General features: G+C 38.0%; 2 protein-coding genes across 4 annotated transcripts; one reads left to right on the top strand and one right to left on the bottom strand.

Annotated features, from left to right (window-relative positions):
* Window positions 1–2509: 2509 nt before the first annotated feature.
* On the bottom strand, window positions 2510–5302 carry LOC143715043 (uncharacterized). Of its 2 annotated transcripts, none has more exons than XM_077206639.1 (4): window positions 4938–5302; window positions 4477–4606; window positions 4251–4384; window positions 2510–4164 (listed from the first exon to the last, which is right to left on the bottom strand). In XM_077206639.1, exons 1-4 carry the CDS (start codon window positions 5058–5060, stop codon window positions 3379–3381), a joined length of 1173 nt encoding a protein of 390 aa, XP_077062754.1. In that variant the 5' UTR covers window positions 5061–5302; the 3' UTR covers window positions 2510–3378. The 2 variants fall into 2 exon arrangements, with proteins under 2 accessions (XP_077062754.1, XP_077062752.1); XM_077206637.1 differs by having other exon boundaries at window positions 4932–5156.
* A 9-nt stretch (window positions 5303–5311) lies between these two features.
* Window positions 5312–16127, top strand: LOC143715042 (zinc finger CCHC domain-containing protein 8-like). 2 transcript variants are annotated; one of them, XM_077206635.1, is made up of 14 exons: window positions 5312–5550; window positions 6795–6837; window positions 6934–7008; window positions 7121–7226; window positions 7314–7391; window positions 7478–7581; window positions 7701–7766; window positions 7869–7929; window positions 8074–8210; window positions 9800–9936; window positions 10165–10274; window positions 11047–11133; window positions 11227–11344; window positions 14492–16127. In XM_077206635.1, the coding sequence occupies exons 1-14, from the start codon at window positions 5370–5372 to the stop codon at window positions 15328–15330; spliced, it is 2142 nt and encodes a 713-aa protein (XP_077062750.1). In that variant the 5' UTR covers window positions 5312–5369; the 3' UTR covers window positions 15331–16127. The 2 variants fall into 2 exon arrangements, with proteins under 2 accessions (XP_077062750.1, XP_077062751.1); XM_077206636.1 differs by having other exon boundaries at window positions 5312–5552; window positions 6797–6837; window positions 11230–11344; window positions 14492–15694.
* Window positions 16128–17320: the final 1193 nt, after the last annotated feature.

Below are 17320 nucleotides of genomic sequence, written 5' to 3'. Positions count from 1 at the left end.
CACCTGAAGTACGCTCTTCTTCACGTTTATAGACAACCCTAGAGATTGTAAGTGGTCCAGAAGCTGAAGCTTGTGGCTTTCCAACACATCCTGATACTGGGTATGATAAGCCAGATATCTAGATCATTTAGAATGCAAATTCCACTCTGCCTGAGAGGAGAAAGCACCACGTTCATGCACTTTGTAAAGGTACTCGGAGCTAGGGCCAGCCCGAAAGGGAGGACTTTGAACTGATACGCAGCGTCCTCGAACTCAAATCTTAGAAAGCTTCTTTGACGAGAGGCTATTTGGATATGAAAATAAGCGTCTTTTAAATTCACTAACACTAACCAGTCCCTAGGTTGAATATCCACATGGATCTGCTGCACAGTAATAATTTTAAACAAGCTTTTCACCAGTTCACAATTCAGCGCTCTCAGATCCAAAATAGGCCGAAGACCTCCGTCTCTTTGGGGAATAGAAAGTAGCGGCTATATAGACCGCCTTCCCTGTGCTTTGGTGGCACTACCTCTATCGCCTGCTTCGCTAGGAGAGACTGAATCTCTGCTCGCAAAATAGACGCATGCCGATCTGGCACCACTGACTGCATCATGCCACAGAAGCGGGGTGGTCTGCGTACAAAACTGAAGAATATAGCCGTTCACAAATGTATTCATTACCCACTCCGACACCACCGGGAGTGTGCGCCACGCGTGACCCAGCTTATGAGAATGAGGATGAAAAGACCCCTTTTTCTGAGATGTTTGCTTTTATTGTTATTGCAAACTTTATTGGCAAACCATTATTCAACCCCCTACTCCTGTCGCCTGAAACCAGCAAGGGATGGGTGTAACACAGCAAGACGAACTCTCTCGCTCTGTGATCATCCTCTGCTCAGTCGTAGGGTTTGATTGGTGGGGTTGCTGCCTGAAGTATCTGGACTAGGGCTTCACGGCAGGCTCCAGGTCCTTCTTCGAGCCTGAAGAAGATGCAGTACATGGTCTGTCTTGCTGCTATGATGAGACAAGCGCTGCGCTGAGAAAGATCTGGAACGCAGCGGAGGAGCAGAAGCCCACTTAGGCACAAAGTGGCTCAGCGCCTTAGATTGCTTCTGCGCCTCCAAAAATGTTTCTGAGAAAGGTCCCACAGGATCGGCAAAGAGACTATGGGGGATTATGGGCACGTCCAACAGCAGTGCCTTCTCGGAATCTTGCATGTCTGTTAGCATGAGCCATAAGTGACACTGAAGAACAACAAGACTGCACATGCTGCGTACAATACCCTGAGTGGCCTTCTCAGTCACCTTGAGCACCAGGTCCAAGCGCAACTTACTGAAGGACTCAGAATCCGGACCCCGTTCATCTAAAGCCTGCAGCATCTTGGCTTGAAAAACCTGGAGCACTACCATTGTGTGAATGGCCGATTTTAGGGAAGCGATGGTGTAGATTTCCATCCATATGCAGCCAGGCAGAGATGCATTTTTGTAAGAAGAATATCCATATTTACAACTTAATTAACTGTAATCACTGGCTTCCGGTAACGACCAAACCCGAGTCTAGTTTCGACGGAAGAGTGACCTCTGACCCGACGCATGACGTATTGATGAACATAGTAGCGCAGAGGAAAGAGCAAAACAAAACACCGATCATGAATTAGAAGTCTACGAGAATTTTTAATGAGAAATGTCAGAGGATTTTGGTATGAGAGAAGAGGATCTTGAGTTTGTTGCTCAGCTCTATTTGTTTGAACCACGAGAGGCGTTTACTCTCACCTAAGCTTACGCAACATCCTACTTCATATGTTGGGTCAGAGGTCACTCTTTCGCTGGAACAAGACTCGTGTACGGCTGTCACAGGAAGCCAGTTTATAAAGTTTTAAATAGATATTTTTCTTACAAAAATGCATCGCCTCGCTTCAGAAGGCCTTTATTAACCCACTGGAGCTGTATGGATAACTTTTATAATGGATGGTGTGCTTTTTTGGGGCTTCAAAATCTAGGTTACATTCACTCCAATTATAAAGCTTGGAAGAGCCAGGATATTTTTTTAATAGAACTCCGATTGGGTTTGGCTCAAAGGGGAAAGTCATAAACACCTAGGAAAGCTTGAGGGTTAATTAATTATGGGATAATTAGCATTTTTATGTGAACTAACCCTTTACCATGTATATAGTGCGTGTCTTTTCTTGTAATAAAGCGTTGGCACAGAGGTATTGCGTTCCACCCTGAGGAAAGGGTGGTGATGATGTGAAACTATGATCTTTTTCGATCTGAAAGTAAATGCAAGTAAAATGAATATATTTCTTTCGGAACATTTAATATATTTTTAATACATTTAGACTGTTTTGAGCAGTCATGAGCTTTAAATTAAAAAGAACTTTAATTAAATCCATTGAAGTCAATGGAGTTCATACTGGTAATTCTCATATAATATGTTCTTATAAATTTCATATAATGATATATTCAAATTAAATTTCTCATAAATATTGTTAGAAATATTTTCTTGCATCAAATTGTTTTTTGCAGTAGTTCTTGTAACATTTTAAATGTCTTTTTTTTATTAATAAAAAGGGGTAAATGTACAGTAGTAATAGCATGATAAAACACGGTAACATTCAAAACTTTAAAAAAAGAAGAAGTGTGTATTCAGAAGTTACTGATCAGATACAATTTGGTTTTAGTTGAAAAATATTAAGTTATTGCTGTTTTATAAAAAGTTTCACCGGATCCAAACAGACCCGGGAATGCAACAGGTGTACAGAGTTTTTTAATGCATTGCAGGGGTTAAATGTATACAAACTTGCACATATTACCAAATACACCTATTTTATCAAAACAAAGCATACAATATGTACTTCTGCTTGAAAATGGACATTTCTTCCATATTAGGTTCCTTCTGAAAAAAGGGAGATATTCCATCTCACTGTAAAGTTTCCTTTGCAAGTTTGATACTTTTGTTTTCACTACTCCTCTTCCCCATGTATGGTAGGTCATTTGTAACTATATTTGAGATGTAATGTAAATGTATTTGGATTCTCTCTGTTTTACCAGCTATACTGTGCCTCTCAGATCATCGTTAAACCATGCTGGCTAAAAGCTACCAAAAGCTTTTTGATCATTATTGTCTAATGCTTCAAGACATTTTAGGCTGAGCATGGCAATAAGGATGTGAAGCTAAAAATATGAAGATATGAACTATGAGATATAGCCATTTTACTTTTAAATTCTTAATAGTTTGGACTAAAATCACAAGACTTCTTTTTATGAACGAATACTACCTTTGTGCCCTCAACATAGACATAAAAAACATTTGACTTTTAACGGTAAACTATTTATTTGGAATAATTTGTTTAAAGGCTATAAAAATGGCACCTCAGGACATAATATGCAGATAACTACACTTATTTGCATATTAGACTGGAATACAATACATGGGCCACTCCAGTGATAAGATTGTGATTGGCAAATTCTAGGATAAGCAATAAAATTGGGTATTCGCTGTGTCGTTTCCAGTGCTCTGCCTCGTCACTCAGACCCATCCAGTGTGCAAGAAGATTTCGCATTGCCTCTGGGAAAAGTTCAGTTGCCAGCTCCTCTGGAGGTGGCAAGTTAGTAATGTGCTCAATGTGTTGGGTCTTAAAACCTTCAATCCGGTGGCTAATGGTGCTGTTGGCTGCATTGAACTGCTGGCCAAGCCAACCTGCCACAGCCTTTAAAAGACAGCTTGAGTAGATGGAGTATCTCTTAAAATGAGTGTGAAACAGTGCCATGACAGTATCCGTCAGTCTTTCCTCTTCAATCATCCCGGTTATAGAGTATTCAACATAGTCCAAGACCTTTGTGGTAGTGTTTAATTGTTCTGCTTCCATATTTGTGAGTAACTTCAGTTTTTCCGCTAGGCTGTGAAGTCTATCAGCAAGTAAACGACACTGGCTTAAGTTAGTTTGCTCTGTTAAGGAACAGTAGTCATGATCTGTAGATGATGAAATATCTGACTGAACTGTGGTTATTGGAAAGATGTTCATTTCCCCTCCGTCAGAGTGTCGATGGCCTTCGTATGATGGACATGTTTTATTATTTGCCAAAATTGTTTGTGCCTCTTCATCATTTTGGGGTTGAAGATCCTGCGCACCCAGATGATAGGTCGTGTTTAAGTTGTTGTCATTTATTCGAGATTTCCATAGATCCTTACAAGGAAAATTAATAAAAAACAAGACTTATTAGAAATTGTAAAGATACAAAGACATAAAATATAATGATAAACTCAAATTACCTGAAATGACTCCATAATTGAGAGCTGGTCTTGTTTGCTATATAGTTCAAATGCCACTCGAAAAACTCCTTGAACGCTATAGAACCACAGACTGTTGTTGGAAAAAGGAAGTCGTAGCCCTTGGAATCTGAAGTCTGGAGAGCAATAAGGTAAATATTATCCTCTAATAGTTCATGAAAATTAACTATTATAATCCAATGCCCAGGCAAAAAAATGATCATCATACCTGATGAGAAAACCAGTTTAGTTGCCAATCCTCGTTTAGCATATTTCGCATGGTATCTGGGTTGGTTTTCACTGCGAACGTCTGTGTCTGAGAACAAATCAGCTCCAAGAAAGAGAGGGATCATCTGATCCTAAAAAAAATCAACGAATGAATGTAAAAACAATTTTTCATTTATTTGAGGAACCATACAAAATAATTGTACATAGATTACTAAATTAAATTGCATTTTTTTAGGTATCATCAGGTCCTACTAAAATGTTTTACAGCAAAAAGCACTTTTCAGGTATCAGTATCCCAGTCCGATCAGCTAGCCAAAAAGTGTCCAGAACCCCTTTAAAACTAGCCGACTAAATCAGATATGACCAGGCTTAGGCTGGTTTCAGTAGTTTTTCCAGCAAGGTGTGTATGTCCAAAAATCAACAGTAATATGTTACTTTTGTTAGTGGTAACGTTACACTTACCTCATTTGTGCTTCGTTTAGTAACGTTGAAGGAGTTATTGTTTGTGAGATACAAGAATCGTATCCTCCTTTTCCCACTTTCCCAATATGACATATTGATGAGAGAAACTCCTCCAGACGTCATGATGATACATACAAGAAATTTTTAAAATAGTGAAGAAATTAATACTTTTATTGCAAACGCCCTGACATGCCAGACATAATCTTTAACGTGGTTACAGAAGAGCATTGTAAAACCGCAAACTCTAATTTAGGAATGGTCATATAGCCTGCTTATTCTTTAAGTATGAAGTACTCCCCAAACACCGTGTTGGTTTTCTACAGTTGAATGTATATTTACTTCCTGATTCTGGTCTCTAGCCAATCAACAGTCAAGCGTCAGCGCGTTGTAGGATTTGCCCTTCGAACCGGACGCGCTTAGTGATCATCAAACATGGCGGCGGTGGATTTTGGAGATGCAGAATTGTTCGACCAATTCGAAGAAAAAGCGCCAACGCACATTCGTATAATAGATGAAGGTGATGAGGAAGAGGGTGAGAGTTCAGATCGACTCCGGGGGCTTCGGCAGACATTAGAAGTGTGCGAAGAAACAGTAGAGCGTCTGAAGGCAGAGAATATCCTTATAGTGTTTCATCCAGTGAGCGTGCTGGCTTTCGTTTTCCGGCTGAAATAGATTTGACTGCTTTGCTTGCGTGTCGAATATAGCTGTATCACTGGATATAAGTTAGCTGTATCTATTTTTGCACTTTCGATTGTGTTCAACAGGCGTTAAAGGGAATCTCGGATGTTTGTGTAGATCAGTTATGCTTAACGTTAGTTCAGTTATCCCTTTAATAAAGTATTATTAAAGGGATAGTTTCATTTTCAAAAAATGAAAATTCTGTCAATAATTACAAATCCCCAAGACTTTCGTTCATCTTCAGAACACAAATGAGGATTTTTTTAATGATATCTGAGAGCTTTCTGTCCCTTCATTGACAGCTAAATTACGTAACTACCACTTTCAAGCCCCTGCGACGCAAGTGCTTTATCGCCAAAAAACATAATTTACACCATTTTGTTTTTCAACGTGCCCTCACCTAACAACGGCTGTTCTCGTGTCAACAACACACACGTGTCGTGTTGCTCTTGTGAAAGCGAGATTTGTAAATAAAGGTGTAAATTATGGCTACATAAAATTGAGATTAAACCACTGGAATCATATGGATTACTTTAATTACGTCTTTACTACCTTTCTGGGGCTTGAAAGTGGTAGTTGTGTAGCTGTCAATGGAGGGACAGAAAGCTCTCAGATTTAATTTAAAGATCTTCATTTGTGTTCTGAAGATGAACGACAAAAATTAGTAATTAATGACAGAATTTTCATTTTTGAGTGAACTATCCCGTTAAGTTTGCACCGACAGCAGATAATTTTCTTTTTAGTTGTTATGGTCGATAATCAACATCATAACTGCTATTTTGAATGTTTTTCTTAGAAAAAGCATACTGAAACTCCTAAATTTACATTTTCACATGCTGCAAGTGACATTAAACATCAAGACTGAAAACACACTGCGAAAAAAGATTGAATGTTTAGTACTTAGAAACTTTTTCTGTAATATATAACTTTTTGTCAAATCTTCAGTCAAGAATTAGGATGGGAAGTTTCTGTAATACAGCCACTGGAACAGAAAAATGGTTCACTTGAATAAATATGCTCTCTAATTTCAATATTAGCCTCATCAAACGGATCAAAAATGCTAATACTGATCAATATAGCTAATACATATATGGTGTACTTCTACTCTCTCTTTTGTTCCAATGCTTGTTGTCTGTCTTTATATTGAGTGTTGAATTTTGTACCTTAATGATGATCCACATGAGGAACTGAAGAGAAAGTTGAACATATTAAGTCGTCCTACGTGAGTTAATAATAATTATTTACACTCTATTTCAATATACGGTTAAACAGGGCATATGCAGTTATTGATTTGATTATATGGTAATTTTTATGCCAGGGGTATAAAAATAGCAGATTCCAAAACCGATGGACCACTTTGTCAGGTTAATTATGGAAACAGCATCATTTCCAAGTAGGTACTTTCTGCATCATCCTTGATTATAATGTTTAAAGGCTTTCAAAAATGTAGTTTTGTTTGCTCATATGCTTTTTGTGTGTGTGTGTGTGTGTGTGTGTGTGTTTAGGCAGTGTCGGAAAGACATCGAAGACTTCATCTACTGTCTTGTTGAGAAACGCCTACATGAGTGTAACAGTGACCCAGAAGGCTCTGCGCTTCATGTCAACCCACATGTACATCTTTACTATCACTGGACAAGGAATTGAATACAATTGTCTCCATCAGTAAGCAAAAATTCATTTTTTCCCCCATGTTTGTAGCATTCAAGTTTCATCATGGAGGAGAGCTATAAAGCGAAGACTTCCAGTGACTCCCAACTTATAAAAAATGCTTTCAGTGTGAGTGACACAGCAGCACACATTACTCATAATCAATTGGTCGACTATTGAAACCACTATTAATTAAACTCGTTTTTGGTTTGTAGATAATAGGGAGTGTTTTATACTTCACCAACTTCTGTGTTGATAAACTTGGCCAGCCGCTGCTGAATGAAAACCCTCAACTGACCGAGGGATGGGAAGTTCCCAAGTATCCTAAAGCTTATAGCCAGCTTATACTTACTGTGCTTTTCATAATCTAGATAATGTTTTCACTCTATTTTACACTCTATTATGCACATCACTGCTCCTGAATCATTTTTTGCAAAGATACCAGCAGGTCTTTGGCCAGATCATTGCCCTCGAGGGCCAAGATGTGCAGGTAAAGGAGAAAAGGTATGGAAAGAGTTTACAATCACAGCTTTTGGATATTGATATTTTGATGGTATTGCAAGTGGAAGTCAGTATTGTTTTCCATTGCTTGTGTTGTCTTTCCAGACCTAGACCATGCTGTTTTAACTGCTGCTCTGAGGACCATCAACTCCGAGACTGTCCGAAGGTGTTTTTTTCTTCAACTATTGACTATATATGTACTAGATTCAAATGTACTGTTGCAGTGTTATATTTTGAAATCGACATATGGTTATAAATCAAACTTTGAGCCTTTTAAACCTTTTAACCTTTTTTATATTTACTGTTTAAGCCCAAAGATATGGCTCATATCAATGAAAAAAGAAAGGAGTTTTCACAGAACAGCAATCAGAGCAACCAGAGCAACCAGCGCTACCACGCAGAAGAGGTCGAGGAGCGATTTGCAAAGTACAAGCCAGGAATAATGAGGTCAGTCTTCTTATGAAGTGGCAATTTTTTTTATTTATTTTTTGTTTGTTTAGTAATTTTTTAGTTTTCAAATAAGGCAAACACTTAAAGTCCTTCAGTCATATATGTATCATTGTTGTTCTACATTACAGAGAAATGCTGAACAATAATGAGCCTTTAAAATATAAACCAAGCGCACTAGCAAAAGTAATGATTGTGAATGTGTCAGAAAAAAATGTTGTATTAATTTATAGTGTTTTCTCGGCTGCAAAGATGTTGATGACTGACTCTCATCTAAACAGTATAGTGGATGCGCTAATAGAGGGAAAATGCATGTTAAGTTAAATGTCATGCAGTAAGCGCTGCTTTACTAATTTAACTTCCACACAAACACTTGGATATGTGCCTGATAATGGCTCACATTTATGTAGGTTAACTATAGAGCATATTTAACTTACATATTTAACTATATGTAAAGTGGCAAACGTTGAGCTACTACTTGCATGTTTCAAATTATAAGCCATGTGTGAGGTCAATGAATGATTTCGTTTGGATTTCCTACCCGACATAATTACCATGTGGACCAGCCGTGTTAATGATCTGTCCGTCACGGAGTGTGTGACTTTACACTTCCTGTGGAGTTTTTTTTTGTGTGACTGACTAATTAAAGTTTGGTCATTAAGCCTCTTCTCGTCAACTAACTTTTTGTTGAATATTAGGGGACAGCCCTAGGTAAGAGTATCAAAAACTATCATTACTTATAAGGTAATCTAAGATCAAAACATCTGCGATTCTCAGATAGTTTAATATAAGCTTCCGGAAGTTCCAAAATAAATCTAGTTTGTCATTGATAAATCGGTGTAGGCTATATATACTTATGTATATATATAAAGTGTGATTTCACATTTATATTGAGTCCAATATCTGTGAATTTTACAGCATCTCCATACAAATGAATCAGCGTACCTTCTGCAGATTTGCATTTATTACATTCGAGAGTTAGTTCATCCAAATATGAAAATTGTTAAACCCATAAAACTTTTGTTCATTTTTGAAACACAAAAGATATTTTTAATTTTAGCCAACATCTAAGTTTGTCTTACCAACTTTACCCATCTACTTTTAACTGATAATTATGTAGCTGCTTTAAATTAATACAATCTTATATAGTTACTGATTTAGAAAATGGGTTAATAAATATTGCATGCAATATTATAGACTTGTACATACAGTTGACTCCAGTACTGATAAAATAACAAAGGCATTTTGTCTTTCCACCCACATTTATTTGCCCAAATATTTTAATTTGGGAGGTTTAGGCCTGGTTTAACAGACAGAGCTTAGATTAAGCCAGGATGAGGCCTTAGTTCAATTAAGGCATTTAAGTAGCTTTTATAAACGTGCCTTAGAAAAAAGAAACATGACTGGTGTGCATCTTGAGACAAACAATGGAACTGACATATTTTAAGATATATCAGTGCAAGTTGCTTTCAGATAAAACGGCTCAAACATGCGTTTTAGTCCGGGACTACGCTTACGCCTGGTCTGTGAAATGTCATTTTTCTGAAAGTCGACTCAGCTGATATGCAGTTTATATTGTCTTTGTGTAGTGAAGACCTCCTTGATGCTCTTGGGATCACTGTAAACACCCTTCCTCCATTCATATACCGCATGAGGGAGCTCGGATACCCGCCTGGCTGGTTAAAAGAGGCAGAAATGGAAAACTCAGGCCTGATTCTCTATGATGGTAAGACTGAGTTTGGTATTTTATTATGGCCTGTGTGAGCAACAAATCTCTTAGGTTACGAAAACCCATAATTGTAAAGTTATTACTAAGTGTTTTCATACTTGAGGGGTTGGTTGCAGCTGACCACAGGACTGCACGACCTTCACCTTTCATAAGCGTGATTAAGGAAGGATAGTGTGTTTTAAGTGGAACTTAACTGCCATTGACTCATTAACTTTTCTTTGCAAGGATCAAATGATGAAGATGAAAATAACCTCAGCCAAAAGACATCTTATGATGTCTCCAAGCTGGTTGACTTTCCTGGCTTCAATGTCTCTACGTCACCCAACATAAGAGATGTAAGTGTACATACACTCTAATTGGACACAACACAAACAAAGAAATGCTTGTGTTACTTTTAGCTACAGACAAAATGAAGATGATGTAACATCTACCACTGACATTCTCTTCAGGAAATGTAGAACATCTTGGGTGCGTCTCAATCAGCTCCCTAGATCGTGAATCAGTATATTGCGTACTCGAAATCACGCACTGGTGAGGAGGACACTGACTCACTACACATTGGGATGGCTCTATTTCTGGCTACATGGCAACATCCTCGATGTACAACATCACTTCTGATATTTATGAACAACAGCAGCACAGATATCTTTCTGATATTTATTTTTTATGTTATTTAAAAGTACATTGATAAATACATTGATTGTAACATTTACCTGCAACCTTTCTGCTGTAAATTGATAATAAATCTTAGATAAATTATGTTCTTTACCTGTTTAGTAGCAGTGTATGTTTATGCAGAAATATAATACAGTAATATTAAAAAAAAAAAACATCTAACATTGATGCTCCCTAGTTTTCACGGTGCATTGTGGGATTTTTTTTAGGGAGCGAACGTTTCGGTGCACAAGAAGGATTTTGGGATTGAGACAGCCCTTAAAATGGAAGACTCCTTGATTACTGAACTAGGGAGCTGATTGAGACACACCCTTTTTCTACAAGCTGACAGTCTAAAAATGTGGCTGTAGATGGCAGTTTTCCCTCTATTAAGCCTGTTCTGTTGAAATCCAACAAACCCTTGTTTGTGTTTGTGTTTCCCCCAATATACAGGATTACAGGTCTTTCGGGTCTATCCCAATGCAGCCTCAGCAATGGAAGCAAAATTTTGCTGCTTTTTTAAGCAGTAGCTTTCCATCGGTAAAAACCCTTTTCAATATATTTTAGTTTTTTTCTGGTTTATTGCCTTTATTGATATTTCCCAAGGAATTTATGACCTCTGTATGTGCACAGAAGGACACCAGCTGCAGTAAGAGGCGTCAAGAGTCTGAATCCACTCTCCAGAAGACAAAGAAATTGAGATCTAATTCAGAGCAACCCCACCAGGCATCAGATATGGAGATAGAGTCAGGTACACAGCTTCAATTTTGTTAAGACACTGTAGGTTTTATTGAGAACAGATTGTTCTGAAATACATACTTGACATGGCATCTTTGCAGTGAAATTATATACTTTGTAAAAAATCTTATGTGCATACATAGTATGTAACACTGTGATTTGGATTGGGGGCGGGGTGGTATTTAAAGCGTATTTTTTCTGTATTTAAAGCGGTTTACCACTATACCGCGGGAATATCTTGCTTTTCAACCGCGGTTAGAAAAAATCCATACCGCCCCAGCCCTAATGATTAATTTAAACATTTAAATTGCACATAAGGCAGTTCTATATTTGTTCTATATAGTGGACTTAAAACCTATAACTAGATTATTCATGGCACAATGTGTCTCCTGGTTTACACGCCAACGCTGTTTGATCTAAAATACCCCTTTTCCACCAAGGCAGAGCTGGTGCTGGTTCGGAGCCAGAGCCTAGTTTCAAATCGATTCTTTGTTTTTCGACCACCAAAGCACCAGCTCCGAACCAGTAAAAGTGGTTCTTAAGTAGCACCAAATCATTGCTAGTCTAGAAGTAAGAACCGCTTACGTCAGCGGCTGGGGACGGGGTTACCGTGACCAACAAGACAAACAGAAACTTGTGACCGCCATTTTTTAAATAGCAGCTAATTGTGCTAATAGCAGCTCGATTGTAATCTCCGTTAATGCAAGTTACGGCGAGCTGCACGAACGTGCTGGATTCGCCGTGTTTGGATACCAATGTAGGTTTGCAAAGCCATGAGCATAAACAGTAACGCAACGACCGCCATTGTTGATGGTGTGTTTGTGTGTGCCGCGCTAGCGTTGCTGGGCAACATGAGATGTATACAGTGACGTAAGATCTGGCTCTGTGATGGCTCTCTAGCCTGTGGAAAGGCAAACCGGTTCTTTCAAAGCTCGTCAGTCGAACCAACTCCGAACCGGCACTAGCTCTAGCTCTGAACCGGCACCTTGTTCTTTTTGGTGGAAAAGGGGTAATAGAGATCTATGGTTAATAACAGAGAAATTTGAATGCTTCTCACTAGATCTCGCAGTAATGTTTTTACTTCTGTGGCGAATTCAAATGCTTTCTTTACTGGATCTCTTAGCGCTGTGTAGTAACAGTGTCGCTTGATCTAGATCGGCCCGCGCTGCACAGACATTGGTCCAAACTGAGCGTAAAGCACTAAATAATGAGTAGCGCAGTTTTCGTTCCACTTTCATTACGTTTGTCATTTGTTGTTGGGCAACGTTGTGGTGGTCACGCCATCTTTAACTTCAACGGCAGTGCGCTACCTAAAATGACGCGGGTCACGCGAAACCGGTGACAACAGAGGAACACGATGGATCAAACGAATTTCTAAACGCCCGAAATTAATAAATAGAAAGAGCAGTATGAGTGAAATAAGGCATTACTTTGCCAACAAAAGTAATGAGAAAAGTAAAGAAACAGATCTCAATGCACCACTCTGCAAACGGGGAGGCAACACATCAAATCTGCCTATAGCACTTGACTTATCCGTTGCTCATCTTGACTTGTTCAAAGAGTTCAGAGATCGACAGGTTAGTCCATCATTCAACTGATTTAATTTAGACTTTTATTGAACACTGACCAGCGCACATACGTAAGAGCTTATCAATTATATATGATACGGTAAACACGAAAGCTCAAATCTGCTTGCATGACACGCTATAGTAAAATGAATGGCATATTAGTGCCGCTGTGGCGACCCCTAGAGGAATAAGCCGAGAGAGAGAGAGAGAGAGTAATAGTAGTAATATGAATATTACTAATATTACAATTGAGCTACATTTGTCAACATTCATTAGGTAACCTGACCTAACAGTATTATAGCATTTATGAATCTATATCAATCAGTAATTAAATGACCTAGCAAATTAAATATACTAATACATGTTTAGCATGTTAACATTACTTAATGCACAGCATTAAACTAATATGAACCCAAGCAGTAACCAAACCAAGATGAATAAATGCAATAAATGTTGATAATTCTCTGTTGATGCATGACAGCTAATGGTTTACATGTCATGTCATTATTCTATTATTATTATTATTTTTATTATATGTTAATCTATTGTTATAGATATTAACCTATTTTAACTGTATAATTTCAGGATTTTTTTTTTTTCAAAATCAAAATTTAACCTACTGTATGTTCCCTGACTGAATTATTATTATAATTTTTTTTACATTTTCATACCTTTTCTTTGCACATTTTGGTAGTGGAGAGTTTCAAGCAGTGTTTTTCAAGTGACACTTAAATTGAGACTTTTTTTTTTTTTTACCTGTGGTATCGATACCGAGGTATTAGGTTCTGGTATCGTACCGAAGCCAAAATTGTGGTATCGAGCCATCCCTACCACAGAGTAAGATCTACGGGCGATGCGCTCGTTTTAATGAAAAAATCGAGCGCTATATAAAACATTTTTATATCGTTACTAACAATGGTGTACTGTCGATAAATACCGATACCGTTTTATCGCCCAGCCCTACTATAGTGTAATTTTTTTCTTAAGCTTATGGACATTGAATGATTTTCCTGAGGTAACTGTAATGTTTCGTGACATTGTTTACAAGCTGTTTTATTGACGTCTTTCCGCTGTAGAAACTGACTGAGCGATTACATATCTTTTGATGTTTATATTGTGCTGTAACAAGAAGTAAAGTGGTAGAGATTCATTTTTGGTTTTGGACGAAATAGTTTTGTAGGGCCAAAATCAAGGACCATAGCGGTGACATTTCATTAGCGCGTCTCAGTTGGCATGTTTTAAAGGGATAGTTCACCCAAAAATGAAAATTCTGTCATTAATTACTAACCCTCATGACGTTCATCTTCAGAATAAAAGCCTAAATTCAATCTGTTCACCATATAAAGCGATTGAGTCTCTTCAGAAAAGTTTGGACTAAACTGGTCAATTCATATGGATTAGTTTTACAAAGTAAAAAAGTGTCAAAGTGGTGGTTGTGAATTTAAATTTTTGGGTGAATCATCCCTTTAAATGTGTCAGGGTCTATTGTTGTGTCCTGAATATTTTTTGTTGCCGACATGTCTGTCTCACTAAAAAAATACTTCATTATCGTGAAAGACAATCATGATGATTTAGTTTTCGTTCTTCTACAGATCATGACACGCCTCAAATGAGATCTGATGGTTTCCAGTTCCACCCACCACTCCCTCCTGGTTGTTCATCCTTGAGCGTTCCTCCACCTCTACCGCTGGGAACGCCTCCAACCACACCTCCAGTCCCTAAGGGTACTCCACCAGCAACTCCACCTACAAGTGATTCTCCATCCACCCAAGGGAGGGGGATGACGGAGGGGGAAGAGTCAGAGGATGGGCTGACTTTGGAGGAACTGGAGGAGCAACAAAGGCTTCTTTGGGCAGCCCTTGAAAAAGCAGATACTACAACCAACAGTGATTCCGAAGCTGGAGCTTCTGGGACCCCCATCCCAAGTTCACCCAGTGTTGTCACTTCGCTTAAGCTTGACACCGAGGAAGAAGGAGAAAAGATGGAGGACTTGAGTCATGCTTATGAAATCCAGAGCACACCAACTTCACCCGGTGATCCAGTAACTAATTGCCAGGGTGAGATAGGAGATAAAACAACCTGTGATGTTCAGGAAAAACATTCAATCAATGAAAACGTGATCGATTTGAGTGATATTATCGTCCTGGATGAAATTTACGAGGAAAACGGTAATAATAACGCAACGAATGAAACTTCAGCCTCTCCACAGATAAGCACACAAGAGTCGAACGCTCAAGTGGCTGATGACACGGAGGAACCTGCCATGAATAAAGTAGCTTTCGTCCCGCACCGTAGCAGATTTGCTGAGGGAATAATTCCTTTTGAAGACACTCCTGAATTTACAGAAGTTGCTGAAGCAACAGGGGTTTACCTCAAGATTCGAGATTTACTAAAAGGCTCTCCAAGAAATCAGGCAAAAAACAAAAAATAATTGCAGTCGTCCATTTTTACTGCCCACCTGTGGACAATAAGCATTGTTTTTTTTCTCTTACTACAGTCCTTTTGTAAGTAGTTTTACTTTGGTGCTTTGTATCTTTTTATTGCTATCGTGTGATTTTTAAAAACACAAAAAGGTTACATTTGATTTGTACCTGAATATTAACTGACTGTGGGTACTTGATTTGTGCGCAATTTTTTTTATTGATATTTTTCCCATTCAGTTTTCTGTTATTTCAATTATTGTATGTATTACTCATTTGTTTGCCCGCCATAGATTATCTGTGTAATTTATTGTGAATATCTTTCAGCTTAATTTTCTAAAGAATTCTCACTCAATTAAAAGTTTTTAACTCTAACTTGGTAGTAAAATTAAATCATTGCACTTGAATTTTTACAGTTTTTATCTTTTATTAATCTAAGTCTTTGCCTGTTCTAGATAATCTTCATTTTATTTTTCTTTATACCATGGGCTGTGTGCGTTTAAACCATCCAATGCACCGGTAGGTCAGTTTACCGCCGCTCTGTATTAATACGCTGCACATACACACACAGATGGGAGATTGCTCTGCCCAGACCGATATGAGCACAGATTGTCAACGCTGCCCCGTTACTTTGATACTAATTAGCTACATTATATTTTTCAGCAGCGAGGTGGTGACATCGCTGCTTTTGAATTATTACACTTCATCGCTTCATCGTTAGTTACTTCACACGCACAATCGTACACCTCTCTGTAATTCTTTCAAATGAATGTTATAATTCACTCAAAATAAATTTAGTCTTACCGCACAATTTTATCTGTGTCTGATTTAGAAGATATGGAGTGCTAGATCTAACGAGCTGTAGCTGACGAAAGTAAGTCATTTTAATGAACCCTTCCAGTCAAATTTTTCGCTGCTAACATCTAGGGTTGTCGTGTTACCAAAAACTTATCTTACAATACTATACCAGCTGAAATATCAAGATACAAGTAGTATCATGATACATTGCAGTACTGTGGTAATTCATAGTTAAAATGAACAAAATAGACATGTATTTGTATTCGACTAGACTATTATTTCATAAATACATAGATGTAATTGAAAACTACTAGACTAGATTTTCCTCTAAATACTTTATTAATGAGAATGAATAACTGGCTATTGTATCAAATAAAGTCAGTGTAAACAAATTTGCATAAATGAGATTAATATTTTAATTAGAAATTTGAAGTGTTGGGGAAAAAAAGAAATAGACCTTCTTTTAAATTGAAAATTACAACTGCCAGTAGGTGGCGGCAAACCATAATGATTGAGTCACTGAATCATTTGTTCACAGGATTTGCTCAAAACAGCTGATTCATTCTAGAATAAAGCAAGTGACTGTTTTTATGAATTGCTCATTGAATCATTGGCTCGCCCATATTGTTCAAAATCACGGAATTATTCAGAAACGAAACACTTGGGCTGCATCTGAAATCACATAGTTTCCTATTATATAGTAGGTAAAAAAATTATGTGACAAAGAAGTATGTCTGAATTCAAAGTACTCATAAAATAGTAGGCAAAAAGTACCCAGATGATCTACTTCCAGCGAGATTCTGAAGTGTGCATAAGATGAACACTTTACTACACCATGAAGCCACGGAAGAGGATTTATGAATGGCAGTAAAGCAAAAGGAAGAAATCTATTTCTGATTCTCTAGCAGACAAACTCATCCGCCATTCCTCTTCTTCTGCAGGTCCAGGGTTCTTTGTGGGAAAGAAAGACGGTTCCCTGCGTCCTTGTATTGATTATCGAGGACTAAACAGCATCATGGTAAAGAAAACCTATCCTGTGCCGTTTATGTCTTCGGCTTTCAAGAGACTGCAGGGCGCTTCCTTTTTCACAAAGCTGGACTTTTGTAACGCCTAACATTTTGATCAGTCAAGCTCGCCTTGGAGGAATGGCGTCATTGATTGGAGGGTTCAGGAGAAACCTTCATCGTCTGGACCGATCATAAG

The sequence above is a fragment of the Siphateles boraxobius genome, unplaced genomic scaffold (genome assembly GCF_051911475.1).
Source record: "Siphateles boraxobius isolate OS27281-9 unplaced genomic scaffold, OSU_SipBor_1 56, whole genome shotgun sequence".
NCBI classification, from domain to species: domain Eukaryota; kingdom Metazoa; phylum Chordata; class Actinopteri; order Cypriniformes; family Leuciscidae; genus Siphateles; species Siphateles boraxobius.
Note: the sequence above shows the minus strand (reverse complement) of the source record. Positions and strands in the feature narration are given on the sequence as shown.